This window comes from Podarcis filfolensis (assembly GCF_964270895.1).
Source record: "Podarcis filfolensis genome assembly, chromosome: 14".
NCBI lineage: Eukaryota > Metazoa > Chordata > Lepidosauria > Squamata > Lacertidae > Podarcis > Podarcis filfolensis.
The window spans coordinates 24,535,830-24,553,476 of record NC_139616.1 but is presented as its reverse complement, the minus strand read 5'-3'; the positions used below and the strand labels follow the sequence as shown (position 1 = coordinate 24,553,476).

The window sequence follows — 17,647 nt, the reverse complement described above, 5'->3', positions numbered from 1 at the left end:
GAGCATAGTTGACTGTGGTCTATTATGGGCAGAGCCTAGCAGGATTCCTTCCCACTCCCCGCAATACTCCTTACCTGTTGTTTCTAAAAACCTGTCCTTGTGTTTTTGGGTATGTCTTCTGTCTAGGGTTTTATATGATGGGAAAGAGAGATTAAAACAGGGTTGTGAAATCATCCAAGCCACTCCGCATGGCCGCCCTGCAAATATCAGCGGTGGTGCTTCATCGCAAAAAGTATACATCACATTCCGAAGAGCCTTGGAGAACATGACTCAGAATACCTTGGCTGTCACAGATATATGCATAATTATACCAAGTAAGGGAGAAACCCCACCACACACATTCTGCAAGGTTGACAAGAATCTGAACAGCAGTATGGTAAGGTGGACTTCTGGATTTGTAGAAAATACTGTTTAATGGATTTATAATGCTTACAATATAGTTGTTATTATTTAATTTATATACCTGTTAAGGACAAAATAGGCTTTTAAGTGATTTACAAAGCATAACATTCAGTTATCAGTTGGCATTAAAAAAAAACCAGGTTGGAGTAGACATATATATATTTTTAATTAATCCTACTCTCCTGTAAGATTCCAGAGGATCTGTGCCAGTTTCTTCTTCATGTCTCAACAATGTCAACTTCTCATGAGCAATCCGTAATCCCTTGAAGGGTTCTCTGCTGTGTTGCAGTGTTATCTGCTCTTTGCCCTATGGACAATGGTATAAATTAAATGCTGCAAGCAGCTTTTTATGAAGTTATCTGTGCAGTCCTAAGGCAAGTACTTAAAAAAAAGTAAGAATTGCTTTGCTGGATAGACTAAGACATACCTAGGTGGAATCTACACGCATATAAAAACACTGTGAAAATGCTTTTTTAAAAAGTGTTTTGAAAAATACATTGAATTTTGCATAGCTCACTGTCGCTATCTACTGTCACATTTGTATATTGCACTTTACAACACATTTAAAGTTTTATTTGCAGCTGTGTAGCTGAGTCCCTAGTTAATTCACCTCCGCCAACCATATACTTCTGGAAGCTCAGTAGGGAGACACAAAACTGCAAAATAGTTTCCCCCTCTTCTTTACTCCCAGCATCTGATAATGAGACGTAGGCTGCCCATGAATATGGAGGCTCAGTTGTTGTTGAATAATATATCGAATAGATTATTTTTGTCACATCAACATGATTGAAGAGTTCTTTCTTTAAGCCTTCCTGCTACTCATTATCAAAGTAATAATTGTTGGCATACTCTATAAAAGTCCCCTCAAGTCCTCTTTGCTGTCACAATGTTAACGAATCCAATCTACTCCACCATCTTCTGATGCCTGTTAGTTACACATAACACTGGGAAAGCACTTCTTGCAGACCTTCTAAATGAATAGTCAATTGCACAAAAAGTATATGAGATACCATTACTTGGTTTTCAGTAGAATATTTTAAATGCAAGTTAAATTGAATGGATTTCTGGTGATAGCATTTGTTCAATAGGAACAGTATGATTCAGGTGCACTGTGGCATGAAAGCCTGTGGCTAATGCACTGCTGTTTTCCATCATTTTTGCTTTTGTGTGATCAAATCATTGTCAAGTGATTTGATTTTTTTAAAGCCCCTTTTATTTATTTTTTTGCAAGCCCTTCTCATGTGTATTTAAACTGAAAATTTTTATTTATCTCACTGGGCCATAGTGCTATTTTTCAATGATAAATTGTCGTTATGCCACTTTCTAGGATAAAAGAAAAGGCAGAGAATCATGTGTATGTTGGAGGGGTAGGAGGAACTATGATATACACAGGGTAGCTTAGAAGACAGTTCTTAAAATGCTTCAAATTATGGACTCAGTTAAAACACATTCCAGAATTCATGGGTATTTGAAGTAGGAATGTATGCTGTTTTCTGAGCAAGCCTCTGGAATAGGGCTTTTACATCTTTCATGATTTTCACTTATGGCACATAATCATTTGTTTTGCAGTAAGTAGGAGCTGCACAAGATTTTTTTATAAACTGAAGTTATTAAAATGCTACTGAAATCAGTGGGAATGGAATATTTGCTTCTCATTTCTCTGGTATGAATGCTGTCTGAGCTACTCCAAAACATATACAAAACCTGAGCAAACTACAAAATCAAGTGTATTTCATTTGTAGTACCCATTATGGCTTATGTAGTGCATGAAAGAACTCATTTTACATTCCAAAAGTGTTTATGTGCTGCAGACATTTGCTGGTAGCCCCCTCTTTTTTAGTCAGTCTTCTTTTGGGTTTACCAATGGACACAAAATTTAGCAGAATACTATAAATTTCTGTTTACCTTGACACATTGCCAGCAGCAGAGAGAAGTTGGTACTGTTCAAAAATTATGAAATTGTATGAGATTTTGTGCTAAAAATGAGTCATAGAGTGAAAAATTACAGGTTAAGAGACTCAAGCATGGTTATAGAATACTTAAACATCAGCATGAATCAAGTGAAAGGGATTGCCCAGGAAAATAGTTTGTGTGTTTTTTACCTTAAGTCGGGTTCTTTAATCTGACACACAAGAGTGCTTCCATTATTCATTACAATCATTGAATTGATTTTAAAGGAGTATAATTTGACCTTTTACAAGTTGCCTGATCAGGCTTGTTTATCCTTCCCACTTGTGGCATTGTACTTTTGTCTTTCTACATTGCCTAGTCAACTAATTCACCCTGTTCTGCACTTCTCTTGCAGTGGGGCTCAGCAGTATACTTGTGCTATAAGAAGTCTGTGGCAAAAACAAACACCATATCATACAAAGCTGGTAAGTCATCTGTAGGTTTTATTTATTTATAATACAGTAATGCTTATTGGCTGCATATAGTAGACCAATTTTATTTATGGATTAATTCTTTTATGTAAGCTTAGACTGGATTTGCACTGACGTGGGAAAATTCTGTAATATCAAGAAGACCAAGAATGTTATGTCACTTTGAGAGGCAGGCAGCCTACGCACTATGCATTTAAAGCACGCGCGCACGCACGCACGCGCGCACACACACACACACACACACACACAGAATCCTTGGAATTTTAGTTTACCTGAAACAGACCTACAATTTCCATCACCCTTAACAAACTACAGTTCCAAGGATTTAGGGTGTGTGTGTTGTGGAGTGTGAGGAAGAAGACATGCTTTAAATGTGTGGTGTGTACACATTTTCATTTATGACAAACAGGATAAAGACTTGGTTCTGTGGGCCTGGAGGGACTTCGGAGGTTGCTTATTTATTATATTTTTATTCCATTTTCTGGACCATTCTTGACTTCTAAAGTAGCTCATATTAATGACATTTTTAAAAAAATGAGAGACAGGCCCTGTCACCAAGCTTACAAACTAAACAGATGAGATGCAAACAAAGAGAAGGGAAGGGAAGGGGAGCAGAAGTAAAAGGCAGAGGAGGGAGGTCCAATTTTCAAGGCCAAAATGAAGTGGTGAGCTATACGTGGGCCATGCTGCCCACATTCTTCTTCCCTCATTGGGGAATTTGACTTGCGGTTACTTTTCATGAAAAGCTTTCTCTTCCCCCACTTCTCTGCGTAGCAAACCACTTTTGGCATTAATGGGAGGTCCAGTAATGGTTTTTGATACGGCATAATGGGTGGTCTGTCGTTGCTATGCTTTTGTAAAACAAAATGAGGGGGAATGCACAACCCTGATTCACTTTAATTGGGATATTTTGGAAGCACACAGGTACATTTGCCAAGTACAGAGGCTCATCCTCTCTCTAGAGCTTGCCTGGGCAAGCCCAGTTGAAATGAATGCAGCATAGCTTAGGAGGCTTTTATCCAGTATGCCTTCTATTGAATAAGCAGAATGAAATGTTGAGTTATTTTGATTTCATTGCTGGGAAATTGGATTGCATTGACTGGAGGAGCTGTGAAACCAGTTCAAGTGGCAATGCTGTCTGTAATAGGACCAATGTGGTTCAGCAGATAGAACAGGGGTTGTCAGTGTGTTTCCCATGGCACAAATCCTTCTCAGACCATGTTTTTGTTTTTAATTTTCTTTTTTGTTAACTTACCAACTCATATTCTTCTGCATGTCTGCAGAGTCCACCTAGTATGCAGAGGCTCCAGATTTCTTTCTGAGAGGCCCTGTGTTGCTGCCAAACTTGTAGGAACCCAAGTTCAGTATTATAGGAGCAAGTGGGGACTTGCAACAGTCCTCAACCCTAAAAGGAGTGTTCCTATTCAGGACTTTTGGCATTCTGGAAAAGGATCCTCAATGATCCCTTCAGGGCTTGCAGAAAGCTAGAAGGAAGGATTCAGGAGCAGAAAGGGAGAAAGGACACCTTTTAATTTCTTCCCATTTGAAAATGTCTCCTCGTGGCTGGCCCTGCCATAGGACAGAGTTCAAAATATACGAATAAGCCACTTCAAAATGTATGTATATATCATACAACACATCTCACAAAATATACAAGTAACTACAAGTTGTCATATGCATCAGAGTCAAACAAAGAATCAAACAAATCAATGAATAGCGAGGAACGCCAAGCCATCTCTTAAAGGAAGCCGTTTCACAAAAGTCTCAAAGGAAGACGTCTCTCTGAAGTCTCAAAAGGACAGTATATCAAGAATAGTTCAACTGTTTCAGAATAAAGTCTTCATCAGCGAATAATGAAATATTCATACTAGTGGGGAATCATGCTAGTGGATCAATGATCACCGGATAGTGTAGCTGCAACACAGGGGTTTGTGTTTGTTCATAGGGCAGAGTTTGACAGCCACCTCAGGTGGCAGATGTTAGTAGGGGCAGGGAATGTGGCAACATGTTGGAGGATTGAGCTTTGGACACCCCACAGCCAGCCCCATACTCCCTAAGCTAGCCTGCTGGCCTCAGATGTGGTGGAGGATGCTTTGTGTTTGAAGTAATATTCAGCTGTTGGCCTGGTTGGTACATAGAATGGGGGAAGGGGCATCATTGTGTTTTTTGCCTCAGGCAGCAAAACTTATTGGGTCAACCCTGCTTCTCCTATTGCGTTATGTAGTGCTAAAGGACATAGTCTTGGGACTGCCAGCCAGCCCCAAACATGAGAGTATTTGTCAGGGAAGAGTTAGAAGTTTCCAGTTTATCAGAGGGAGAAAGCATTCCCCAAAGGGGGAAGGAGAGCAGTGAATCTAATAGAAAAGAGCAACAGGAACAACAGGGAGGGACCGGCTGTTCACAGGAAAGGCAAGGGTTAAGTTCTAGCTCAGATTCGGAGGAGGGGAGATACAAGCCAGCTCTAGCCAGGAGGTTAGAAAAAAGAGCGGGAAAGGGAAAGGAAGGGGGCCTTCGCCATTTTGAGAGTGGCTGGTCACGGAGAAGCGGAGCTTAGAAGGTATCTGAAATAAGTGACTCTGAGGAATAATAGTTAAGAACCGTTTATAAGATTGTTTTGTTAATACGCAATAAAAAGTTATAAAAGAACAAGAAGCGTTTGTGTGGTGATCTGAAGAGGACAACGACCAGTCCTGACAGTATTAATGCTATATACCAAAAGAAAATGTTTCCGTTTTTTCCTGCCTCCTTTGCAACCTTGTGATACGCACCTGCCACCCCACCTGCTTTACTCCGAGCCAAGGATGCTATAAGCCAGGGGACAGCAAACATTTTCAGCAGAGGGCTGGTCCACTGTCCCTCAGACCTTGTGGGGGGCTGGACTATATTTTTTTTTGGGGGGGGATGAACAAATTCCTATGCCCCACAAATAACCCAGAGATGCATTTTAAATAAAAGCACACATTCTACTCATGTAAAAATATGCTGATTCCTGGACCGTCCGCGGGCCAGATTTAAAAGGCAGTTGGGCCGGATCTGGCCCCCGTGCCTTAGTTTGCCTACCCATGCTATAAGCTATTTGGCAAATTCCCTCTATTTATATTCCTTTCCCTCCCCACCCACCTAACAGACTTGCAACCTTCTGTGTCTCAACTATCCTCTACGTTTTATAAGTCTTGGAAGCCACTGTGTGTTGGCCCCCATCCAGCTGTTTGTTGCTGTTTTTAAAAGTATTTTTCTTTTATAAACTAATATTCCTGGGAGCATGAAGAAGCTATTATCTTTCTTTCTTTCTTTCTTTCTTTCTTTCTTTCTTTAGCTAGCTAGCTAGCTAGCAGCCCTGTTTTCCTTTCAAATGGATAGGCATTGGACCACCCAAGTTTGGTATTAGAAGGGATGGTGATGATGCAGAAATTATACATGTCAAAACAAGAAACAGTGAAGCTGTAGTCCTAAAAGACACAAAAAAATTCCAAATACAAATCAAGCAACATCATTAAAAACTAGATTGCACTCCACAGCCCAAAGCTTTCCTGAATAAAGTGTTTATTTTACATTCTCACTGGATCATTTGATGATGGCTAAAGACGATATTCCTTGATTTGTCAACAAGGTCAGAAATAAATGAGGTATATTGAAATTACCTCAAGCAAAATTTTTTATTGAAAGATATCAACAGTGGATAGATGGCAGTTTGACAATATAAGAGCTTTGAATCTTGAGCTTTGAATCTTGATAGATGGCAGTTTGAAAATCTTGAGCTTTGAATTTTCCTTATTTGCTCTAATTGGGGCAATTTAAATTTCTGCTGTGTTGCTTGATTTAAAAGATGAAGGGTTTTTAATAATTTTTTGTATATTTTTGGAATGCTCAATATGGTGCTAATGTTCAACTGAGAGCTTAATTCCGTTTTAGACTGATACGTGTAGTTTTTCTTTAATTTTGTGGTGTTGGCCTTAATAATTTTTCAGGAGTATGGTTAAACTGGATCTCATGTGACTTGGAAGTAAATACCATAGAATTAAATGGTCTTATTCCCAAGTAGATGTGTGTAGGATTGTGCCCTTAGCTGGAAGTAAGACCTGTTTAATTCAGACTTGTTTGTGAGTAGGCATGCAAAGGATTGCATTTGTTGTGCAGGGAAGCATAGAAGTTGGGAAAATAAACTCTTAGCATGCTTCTTAATAGTTCGGTGTGTTACATAAGGAATGGTTTTTCTAGTATGCTCAGTGGAGTTCAGGTCTATCAGTAATATAAAAAATGGTTTCTCCAGGTCTAATATGCAGATATCCAGAAGACGACTACGATTCATTTCCCTTACCGGAATCAGTACCTCTTTTTTGCCTCCCAATGGGGGCAACAATTGAATGTTGGCCGTCTAATAGCAAGTATCCCCTCCCAGTGTTTTCTACATTTGTACTAACTGGAGCTTCAGCTGAAAAGGTAAGGATAAGTTTGTCAGCAAGTATAATTTTCCAAGTACAGCTTGTTCTTTTATTTTATTTTGTTGCTGTTGTTCTTTCATTTTTCTGAGTCTGAGGAATTAATCAGAAAATGTTTGAAAGCTTGAAAATTCTTCCTGCAATGACTTCACATGGTGATTAATGCTAGACTTAAACTGATTTGATCATTATTCCTTCTCCATGAGGAGCTCTGGAAGCTGTAGTTCTGTGATGGGGAGATCCCTATCTAACAGAGCAGGGTCAGCTGCAGAACAGAGGAGCCCCAGGCAAAGAGACCTTGGGAGGCCCCCTCCTCTCTTGGTAGAACAGGATGGGCTTACCTGGCAACACTGCTGTGTTGGGTGGATGGAGACAAGATTTACATCTCCCATAATGCCTCTCAGCAAAATACTTTGGAGGCATTGGGAGAAATTATAATGGCCACTAGACCTTAAGTGCCATATCTGATGTGGCATTAATGCCCCTCATCATGCCACCTGCCCAGGAACACATTGCGACCCAGCTATTGAGACATACATTTTAAGAAGTTGTTCATTAACCTTAAACTGCTTATAGTGCTGCATGCATGCACAAAACAACTTTTTATTGCACCTTTACTTACATTTTTAGTTCTCTGAGTTGCTTAAATTGTTTTCATAATATTTCCAGAAGTGCAGTACATTTAAGTAAACTATTTGATAAATGTACATATTCTGGAGTCCTTTGCCTTTGGTCTGAAGCAAACGCATGGAGAACCAGCATGTTCATTAAATCACATATTTTGTTGTTTGCAGGTCTATGGTGCTGCGATACAGTTCTATGAAACCTATTCTGAAGAGAATCTCACAGAAAAGCAGAAATCTCAGTTGGGTTTAGTGGCTACTCCTGATGGGAAGTCTGCTAGCTCCAAAACAGTCCAGACGAATAAATGCATCTGCCTTCTTTCTCACTGGCCATTCTTCGATGCTTTCAAGAAATTTCTTACTTTTCTATATCGTTATTCCATCTCTGGTCCACATGTCCTGCCCATTGAGAAGTAAGTTCTGTAGGATATTTTGTACATTTCACATCAGTGCTATTGTAGAACAATTTTATTAATTGAGACTGGCCACTGGTCACAGCTGAGAGTGCATTCTGCCTAGCCAGTAGCCAGCTGGGCTCATTGCTAGCTTGAGTCAGACCTTGCACCAAACCTGTTTTAAGTAATCTTAACTATGGATTGATTTAGATATAATGCCAAATCATGGTTTGATGATACAGGAACAAACTTGGAATAAGGAGATACTCCCAACAAGAAACTTCCTGAGTGGGGCGGAGTCACTATGCTTGTTTCTCAGCAGGTGGGTCATTGTTGCTTACTGGGAAGGGGGTGAGCAAGGCAGTGGTAAGGTCAGTGCAGTGCAAATACACCAGCAGATCCAATCTGGTGCTGCCTGGTGGTGCGTTGCACCCCACCAACCTCTCTGCCACCTCTTCTCTCCTGCTAATCAGTAGTGACCCACCTGCTGGAAAGCTAGCAGAGCTACTTCTGTTCCCAGCAGGTTGCTAAATTGTTCCCCATAGCTTGCCCCTACTCTTTGTGCCTCCGTGGAACACACAGGTCATTATGGAAAACTCTGCACTGATTTAAACAAACACAATTGAATAGAGCCTATCTGCTAAAAAATGTTTTAATGTTTTTTGTATGCTATATGTACACTGGCATCCTGTATTTTGTAAACGGATTAAATTTATTAAACTGAAATAATTATTTCTTCTTTCACAGGCATATTTCCCACTTTATGCACAAAGTTCCTTTTCCATCCCCTCAGAGGCCAAGAATTTTAGTCCAGGCAAGTGTAAATTTGCCCTTTACTGTCCACATGTTGTTCTAGTTTCAGCAGGTTCATGCATGTATACGCATCACTAGATTACATGAAGGTTTTGTAGGTGACTGTGTAAACTCATTCAGTTGAAAAGCAATGTGCCAGTGACACAATGGGTCAGTGCGTCTTGCTGTTAAGGTCGGTGGTTCGAGCTCATCCAGGGACGGCTGTGGGCCGGATTCCTGCATTGCAGGGAGTTGGACTAGATGACCCTTGGGTTTCCTTCCAACTCTACAATTCTATGATTCTCTGAGATGAAAGCTCCATTTTTGGTGTTTGATCTGTGATGGCTCATTCAGATATGCAATTCATTGTTGGTTGTTGCAGCCTTTAATGTTTAAGAGATATGTGTGACCCATATATATGTATTTTGATATTTGCTTTTTTGTACTTGTATATAAGTCTTATTGTTGATAATATTGCACATTCATATATTATCATTGCTAGCCACCCTAGATTTCTTGTGCGGAAAGGCAGAGTATAAATTTTAATAATAATAAAAATAGATAAGCCAGCACATAGTGCTGGCATCTTTTTATTACATAGTAGTTGTAGAGCAGAGATGGGGAACCTGTGGCCCCCCCAACTGTTGTTGGACTTCAGCTCCCATCAGTGGCTAGGGAAACCCAGCAAGATAGGCGGGGTATAAATAATAAATTATTGTTGTTGTTATTATCTCTGACCACTGACCGTGCTGGCTGGGTCTGATGGGGTTTGGAGTTCTACAATGGTTGGAGGGCTACAGCTTCCCCATCTTTGCTGTCAAGGTAAAAGTTGAGAAAATTCTAAACTCAAGCACCCACCTGCGTGCAGCTGTGATATTACTGCCCTTTCTGTACCAAATAACCTAAACTTCTGAGGGCTGTTTCTTGTGTGTTAAGATCTGGAGGTCCTGCACCCTTTTCTTCGATACCAGTCAAAATCCTGGTTAAGGGACACAGTGTTGTATTTTCATGTGTAGAGATCTTTTTCAAAGTGCCAACCCCGTGATTTATAGCCACAAGAGCAGCTATATATTTAAGGAAGCAGACTTTTACAGTGTTTTACCATTATAAAGCACGAACACTGTAAAAGTCTGCTTCCTTAAATATACAGCTGCTCTTGTGGCTATAAAATTGATTATACAGATCTGCCACCACAGTATCTTTGGTCTTGATCCTGGTATTTCATTTGGGGTCAGGTGGAACAAATGTGAGGTTTCTATATAGATTGAATTTTGTTGGACATGTGCCAAGTTGTATGTTTATTTGTTGTTGTTGTTGGTTTAAGAGATCTACCCTTGTTGTATTTGTATGTATGTTTTGGAATACTCAGTAAACAATGATATTCACAATTTTTAAAAAATCTATTGTGTGCTCCAAAATTTAAGAGGTTTCAGTAGGCCATACTTGATGCAATGTAGGAGGTTGGTGTGGTCTGCAGTTTTTCAAAGTGTTCATACCAGCCAGGGTGGGGGCAGTTAAAAACTGCATTATTGTGGGAAGAATGTAAATCTTCTCCACTGAGTATTTCCTCCATTAAAGCCCCACCACCACCAACTAAAGCTGCTGCTTGATTCTATGCTATTTTATACCTGACAAGAGAAAGTGGATTTACACAGAAGCAAACTTGCAAGCGAGCACAGTATGTAAGGCTATAGAATGCATTTATTGTTTACAGAGTCTGAAAGTTAATTTGCTATTTGTTTGCCACTCAGTGCATGAGTGTATATGTGAACTCTTAACCCTTCTCTTAAAAGGAGAAGTTTTCCTGTCTTATAATTCTGATACTTTTGTGGACTTCCTCAAGTGTGTTTTTGAAGAAATCTTTGGGAAGATGATACCTATATTAAATAATTTAGCTAGCTTGCAAGTAAACAGACCAGTGCTAGGTTAAACTGCTTCAGACTTTGAAGTTGAGCCATAACCTCTTTTTCAATTGAAGCTTACTTAAAAATATTAACATTGAGGGTATGCATACTTTAAAACCAGCTTGCTATGGATGGGACAACAGTATTAATTCTGCGAGGGTAATTAATGTTTACTAAAATAGCATGTAGTTAAGACTGTTAGACCTGTCAACAGTGTTTTCCAAATATATGGTGAAGTCTTTAATTTTTGTGTAAATGAAATAAATAGTAGGGATCCCTTCTATGAACTAATGACTATTTCCTGTGTATACTTATGTGATCACCACAATACTGTTACTTTTTTCATGTATGGTTTAGAAGTCCAATACCAGACAGTGATCTGAAATTGCTTCTTTTCTTAAACTTTTATTTAGTAATGTATTATCTGATGTCTAAAATATCATGTAAATATAAAAATCTACCTTTATGTTATGTTTTTATAGCTGTCGCCTCATGACAGTCTGATTCTTAGTCAGCCCATATCATCACCTCTACCACTGAGGCAAGTAAAAATAACATTTTAAAAGTAATGCATTATCTGAAGGATGGGAAGAGGGGTTGATTGAAAAATTACTGATTGTGAGACAAGAAGACTATAAATATTTGGAGTAATAGAAATGAGTTTCTTCCCTTGTTTCTTTAACATTTTGCTGAAAAACACTGAAAGTTTTTGAAATACTTTTTTTCAATAATTTAGTGAGAACTAATTCACTTGGAACTATAAACAGCTTGTCCCATCTTGTTTCTGCTGCCCTTCAGTTCATCACAATAACTTTCTCCTGTTGTGTACTGTACTACAATGCATGTATTTACTTAAAAAGAGAAGAAAGGAAGACTTGTGGCAGTGCCAAATCCAAAACATCTGCTTTTCTGTATTTTCAGCTCTGTCTTATTCTTACATTACTTGCAATAATTATTTAATAGCCACTGAGGTTTTGTGATTAGGGCCAAAGTAACCAACCTTCCTGATGATTTGAACTACAGCTCCCATCAACCACATCCAGCATGGTTAGCGGACAGGGGGGTGCGAGCTGTAATCCACAGCTGTAATCCACAGCATTTGGAAATGCGCCATGTTGACTGTCCTTTGGTTAGGCTGTTGGACTTAAACCACAGGGTCTTGGATTCAAATCCTTGCTGAGCTGCAGGGCTGAATAGTGGAGGACCTTGCTCTAGTAAAATGGTGCTGGCGTATTGTGTTGTTGTAAAGACGAAATAGCACCTAGGAGGAAGGGTAGCATTGTAATCAATAAATAATATTTATCAGTCCATTTTATTGTCTTTGTCTGACAGTGGTGGCAAGTTTTCTGCTCTTCTGCAGAACCTTGGACCAGAGAATGCAGTAACTCTCCTTGTATTTGCGGTGACGGAGCATAAAATCCTTATCCATTCTTTACGACCGTCAGTCCTTACCAGTGTAACAGAAGCACTTGTCTCTGTAAGTAGCACTTGTTTTTATCCAGTTAAATGGCTATAGGGTGTCCTGGTCCTAGGAACTTAATACTTTCCCCGGTATTTATTGGTAACATTCCCTATTTGCTCAAGTGTAAAATGAACTGGTATGTATCTTTTATCTTTGCCACAATGACCAGGATCCACAGCTGCATAGAAATGGTTCTGTGGACCCAGGGGCTTTAGACTGTTTTTGCTTGAACACCAGCTGCATGTCAAACCGAGGGGGTGTTTCAAACGCTGTTTATCACACAGCATGAAGGTCAATTGTTCAAAGAAATAAAGTCAAAAATTCCTCTGAGCTAGCACAAGCCCCATGCATAAGGCTTTGTCATCCTTTGGGTCCTGGCCTCTGCTCCGTGCTGGGGGTCATGTGTTAAATATTTAGCTTTTTGTCGTGGTGGTAGTGGGTTTTTTTTTTAACCTTCCAATGATGTTTATACAGATGGGCTGCTGCGAGTGTTTGCCATCTTCATCTCTGTGTCCCGTTGCTTGCTTCTCACCCAGTTTTAGATTGTTGTAACAATCCTTGGGCACAGTCCTTCAGGAAGTTATTCTGTACAAGTTCCATTGAAGTAAATCAGAGTCCTCTCCCATTCATTTCAACAGGGCTTGCACAGGAAAGCTCCCTGAAGGCAGTGGTCCATTAGGGCGAATGGGGCACAGCCCTTCTGACCTCAGTGTGCAGTGATTTGTGTCACATCTGTAAATGTTTTGTACACTGCAGTGGGGGAAGGGCCCTGGGGAGCTGCTGCCTGTCAATTTAGACAGTGCAGAGCTAGGCAGACCCATTGGTCTGATTCAGTATAAGACTGCTTCGTCTATTCCTGTACCCCTCTCCCCTCCTTATACATAAGAAAGTAAGTAAGAGGGTGGCACTGACTGTCAGCATTCCTCCTACTTAGTCTCAGTGTTGCCTTTGTACAACTCATCAGTGAAGAGGTTGGGGATGGCACAAGAGTTAGTTGGCTGCCTGTCATTGGCTCTGGGCTCCACCTACTGTTTGGACTCCCTGCTTTCCACCCTACCCATCCCAATGTGCCCCAGCCATCACTGCCTGGAGGATTGTCCCTTTGTCTGTCTCCTAGTAGTGAGCATTTTAAAGTACAGGAGTTGCTGCATTTTCCCTACAACATTGCACTGACATTAATTGAAATCTGAAGGAAATGTTCATGGTGAAAGTGCTTCATATGGGGAAAATGGTCTGTGATTGTTGTCTTAACTTGAAGCACATCTGTTTACTTATATACAATGCATACATTCTTTTCTCTTTTTTAAAGATGATATTTCCTTTCCACTGGCCCTGCCCGTACATTCCTCTCTGCCCTCTAGCCCTGGCAGATGTTTTGAGTGCGCCGTGTCCATTCATAGTAGGAATTGACTCAAGATACTTTGATCTCTATGACCCTCCACCAGATGTTAGCTGCGTTGACCTAGATACCAACACCATTTCACAGTAAGCATTGAGAACTTTTCTGTATGATTTTGTAATAGTTCAGCAGAAGGCACAGTGGTGAATTCTTGTATCCTACCTCATCTAGTTCTGCTTACCAAAAACTGCAAGCCCATTCATATTTGCATCACTTGATTACACAGCACCGGATGACTTGCAGCTGAACTTGTGATCTGATTCCTCTGAAAATCATTGTGTCAGAGGTGATGATCTATGGCATTAAATTTATGATGGCTCATTGAGGCATACAAGTCACACTTAATGGTTACGGTTACCTAGCATGTACATAGTGCATTTCAAGTGTCTACGTGTATTTTATCTCAGGGACCCTTACAATAGCCCAGTAATGTAAACCAGTACAATAATACCTTCATATTGGGACTGAGGCTGGGAGTATAAAGCCATGTATTGAACTCCACACATTCCAGCTGTTGATTCACTTGTTTTACCACTATACCAGCTACAATGGTGCTACAGTTATGAAGGAATAAGCCTGCAAGTGCAGACTAACCTTGTCACCCTAAGTTTTTCTTCTCGTAACTCCTTGCTGTAGAAATCATGTGTTAGTAGATCACACAGACAAATTGGGTACCTCAGCACTTTGACTTTGCCAGTACATGAAACACATTCTAAGTAATTTGCAAATAGTCTCACTAATAGTACTGTGGAAAGCAGTTAGCTTTCCTAAAAACAATACTTAAAGCTCATGTGAACAAAGGGTGCTTCTTAAAGACCACACAGTCTGAAAGCTGCAAAAACAAAAACGCAAAATAAATAGCAAAAACAGACAGACCTCAGCGTAATACTCAAAACAGAAGTGTCACACTCAAAATGAAGCAGATTTGGCTTCCAAAAAAAGTTCACAAACCAGAACATTTACTTCCGGGTTTACGGTTCCAAGTTGTTTGAGTACCAAGGCATTTGAGAACCAAGGTACCACTGCATAAGCCTTATATAACTGATTTCCCTTAAAGTACATGTAAGGAATTAGTGGGCTTCCAAATGTTGTTGGACCCCAGGTCCCAATGTCTTTGGCCATTGACCATGTTGACTGGGGCTTATGGGAGCTGGAGTCCAACAAAATTTGAAGGGCCACTGGCTCCCCTGACTGTTGCCTTAAAGGATCTTGAGAACTTTTGTTGGGTGAAGAATCACTGAAATGCACACCAAGAGTTGGGTATAGAGCAGGCCACAACTTTCCCATTATTTAGCAGAGAAGAGACGGACAAGACAGTTGTTGCCGACAGTCCATATTCTCCACCCACCTTACTGCTGGGTAATCCTGAGGGGAAAGAGTGGCCATTCTGAGAACAGAATGCTGGACTCACCGCCTGGTCCTGCAAGCAAATTTTTAGGTTCTCATGTTAACTGCAGATGATGACCTGGATCAAGCCCAAAGTCCCCACAGTGCGGGGATATGGCTGACAACTGGTAATTGCAGTGGATTGGTTGTTGTGCCATTTCTTGAGTTCCTTTTATGGCCTCCCCAGAATGGTTTGTGGGGAGCCTGCCTTTCCTTATCCCTGCACCAGTTGGGACATTAATCCACCATCAGTGCCAAAAGCAACTGCTTGCAAACCTTTGCTGGTAGAAAAGTGAACTCTTGCCCCCTGCCTGATCAGTCTGGGAGGGAAGTTCAGTTACTTCCTGGCCCTGTCATCTTAAGTTCATGGCAAAATTTATGTAGCTGTATTGCAAGAAACCCTAATGAGACCAGGCAGAGCATTACTATAAACCAGGTACAGCTAGATAGCCACAGCAGTTGCATAAAGAAGTATCAAACTAAGCTGCTTTTTGGGCTCCTCTCGCCTATATTAGGCAGGAGTAGGGCTGTTCCTACTCCACCACCCACATGAGCTGCCCTCTTCCTAGCCACTGTGATTGGCCAAATTGTGGGGCTAGGAGAAAGGCAACCCAGCTCATTCACAGCCAGCCATTCTGGCCACACAGCCAGCCTGAGGCACACCCTAGTCATTATTCTGTAGTAGTGTCCAAACTTTTTTCAAAGAGGGCCAGATTTGATGAAGTGAAGGGCTGTGAGGGCCGACCAAAGTTGTTAACCTTTTTTTAGGATTGAAGTTGTTGTTTTTATGATGATTTTACCCCAGAGTTACCTCAGGATTAGACAGAAGATTGCCGGCGGGGCTGAATTAGGCCCCCAAGATGGACTTTGGACATGTCTGCTATAGAACAATTGCAGCTGTAGAAAGGAGAGCAGGAGTGGTTTTTAACTTTACTCGTGTCCAAGCCAAAATATTAGTAAACTGTTATGAGTGTGCCATACAGGTGTCAGGGTATCAGATATTTAGGACTCTCACATGCTTCAAGGAAATACTGAAACGAAACCATCAGCCGAGGCAACAAGGCTGGGAATTGAGAGATGAGAAGCTGAATCAATTAGTATGGAAGCAGAGGACCAGATAAGATTTAAAATATTAATAGAAACAAACAGCATGTTGGGTGCTTCCCACAGAAAGAAGTGAGGGGGAGGGAAATGATGCTTGCAAGGTTTCCAACAGCAACAGAGGAGAGCAGAAGCTTGAATAATCTGAGTGCAGTGAAGGACACTTTGCCAGATGTCATCTTTTCACAGGCATATTTAAAAATACACTGCCATCTATAAATAAAGATTTCCATACCTAGATAACCGTTTATGTGTACACTTTTTAGCTGCTGCTTTGTATTTTCAAAATACCATGTTTTGCATAATACCGCTGTTTTTATTCCAGACCAGGAGATAAGAGAAATATTGCATGGAAGATCTTGCCAAAGAAACCCTGTAAAAACCTGATGAACACTCTAAATAACTTGTATCAGCAGCTAGCAGAATGTAAGTGGGGGAAATGACACAGAGATTGGCATATGCAGTGGCTTGTTGCAGTTGTTCATGCTTTAAAGATGGTTAAGCTGTTGTGCTACTTAGCAGGAGTGGACTTCAGGGAATCCAGTGAAAAAGCTGTCTTTGAAGAGGGGAGGAACATATGGTGTTCCTTATTCTATGCAGATGGAACAGATAGTGATTTGGGAAAGGACCGTAGCTCAGTTTAGCGCTCAGCCAGCCATCCTTGCCTAGAGGAACCCAGACAAAATCACAATAGGTTTTTCATTATTTTGAAATTTTCCAATGATTTTTGACAAAATTAGACTAAGAGACTTGTGGCATCTTAAATGCTAAACAAATCATTATGCCATAATAAATCTGTTAGTCTTTAAAGTCCCACAAAAGTCTGTTGCAGCACAAACAACAAACAAGGCTACCTTTCTGAAACTTCTGTGAATTACTGTTTAATAGGTTGCATAAATGTTAAGTATTTGAAAAGCTGGGCTTGTTAAAATGTCCAGCTTTGAAAATCAAATAAAAATTATTTACAAAAATTAAAAATGTCATGTGCCTGACACCTTTTTATTCACCCAGGCATTTAAATTGTGCTTTAAATACATTCTGTTTTATGCTACCTCTGCTACAATGAACATTTTTGCTGCTTTATATTTTATTTTTGTTTCATATTTATTGATAAACATAAATAAATGCATTTAGAAAGCCAGTATGTTGTACTGGTCAAAGTGCTGGACTAGTACCAGAGGGACCACATTTGAAATCCCTATTCAGCCGTGAAGCACCATGGGTGACTTTGGGCCAGTTGATATCTGTCAGCCTGACCTACCGTACCTCACAGGGACAATGTGGTGATAAAATTGGGGGAGGGGAGAACCATGTACCCAGTTTTTGTTGTTTTGGAGGAACTATAACATATTGATATAATAGA

At 40.3% G+C, this 17,647-nt stretch overlaps 2 protein-coding genes across 5 annotated transcripts in view; one reads left to right on the top strand and one right to left on the bottom strand.

Moving 5' to 3' along the window:
- DENND4A (DENN domain containing 4A) overlaps nt 1-17,647 on the top strand; it is a 62,459-nt gene that overhangs the window by 10,699 nt on the left and 34,113 nt on the right. For all 4 annotated transcript variants that reach the window (XR_014541589.1, XR_014541590.1, XR_014541591.1 and 1 more), the window contains exons 3-11: nt 127-376; nt 2,708-2,777; nt 7,054-7,223; nt 8,017-8,258; nt 8,988-9,054; nt 11,419-11,477; nt 12,269-12,413; nt 13,708-13,883; nt 16,610-16,710. Coding sequence is in view for 1 of the 4 variants with exons in the window: in XM_083586135.1 (XP_083442261.1) it covers nt 127-376; nt 2,708-2,777; nt 7,054-7,223; nt 8,017-8,258; nt 8,988-9,054; nt 11,419-11,477; nt 12,269-12,413; nt 13,708-13,883; nt 16,610-16,710 (1,280 nt within the window). In the remaining 3 variants the exon portion in view is untranslated. The remainder of the gene's footprint in view (nt 1-126; nt 377-2,707; nt 2,778-7,053; nt 7,224-8,016; nt 8,259-8,987; nt 9,055-11,418; nt 11,478-12,268; nt 12,414-13,707; nt 13,884-16,609; nt 16,711-17,647) is intronic.
- Nucleotides 1-17,647, bottom strand: part of LOC310749660 (tigger transposable element-derived protein 1-like) — a 462,962-nt gene that overhangs the window by 434,570 nt on the left and 10,745 nt on the right. The gene's annotated exons all lie outside the window — the stretch shown is intronic.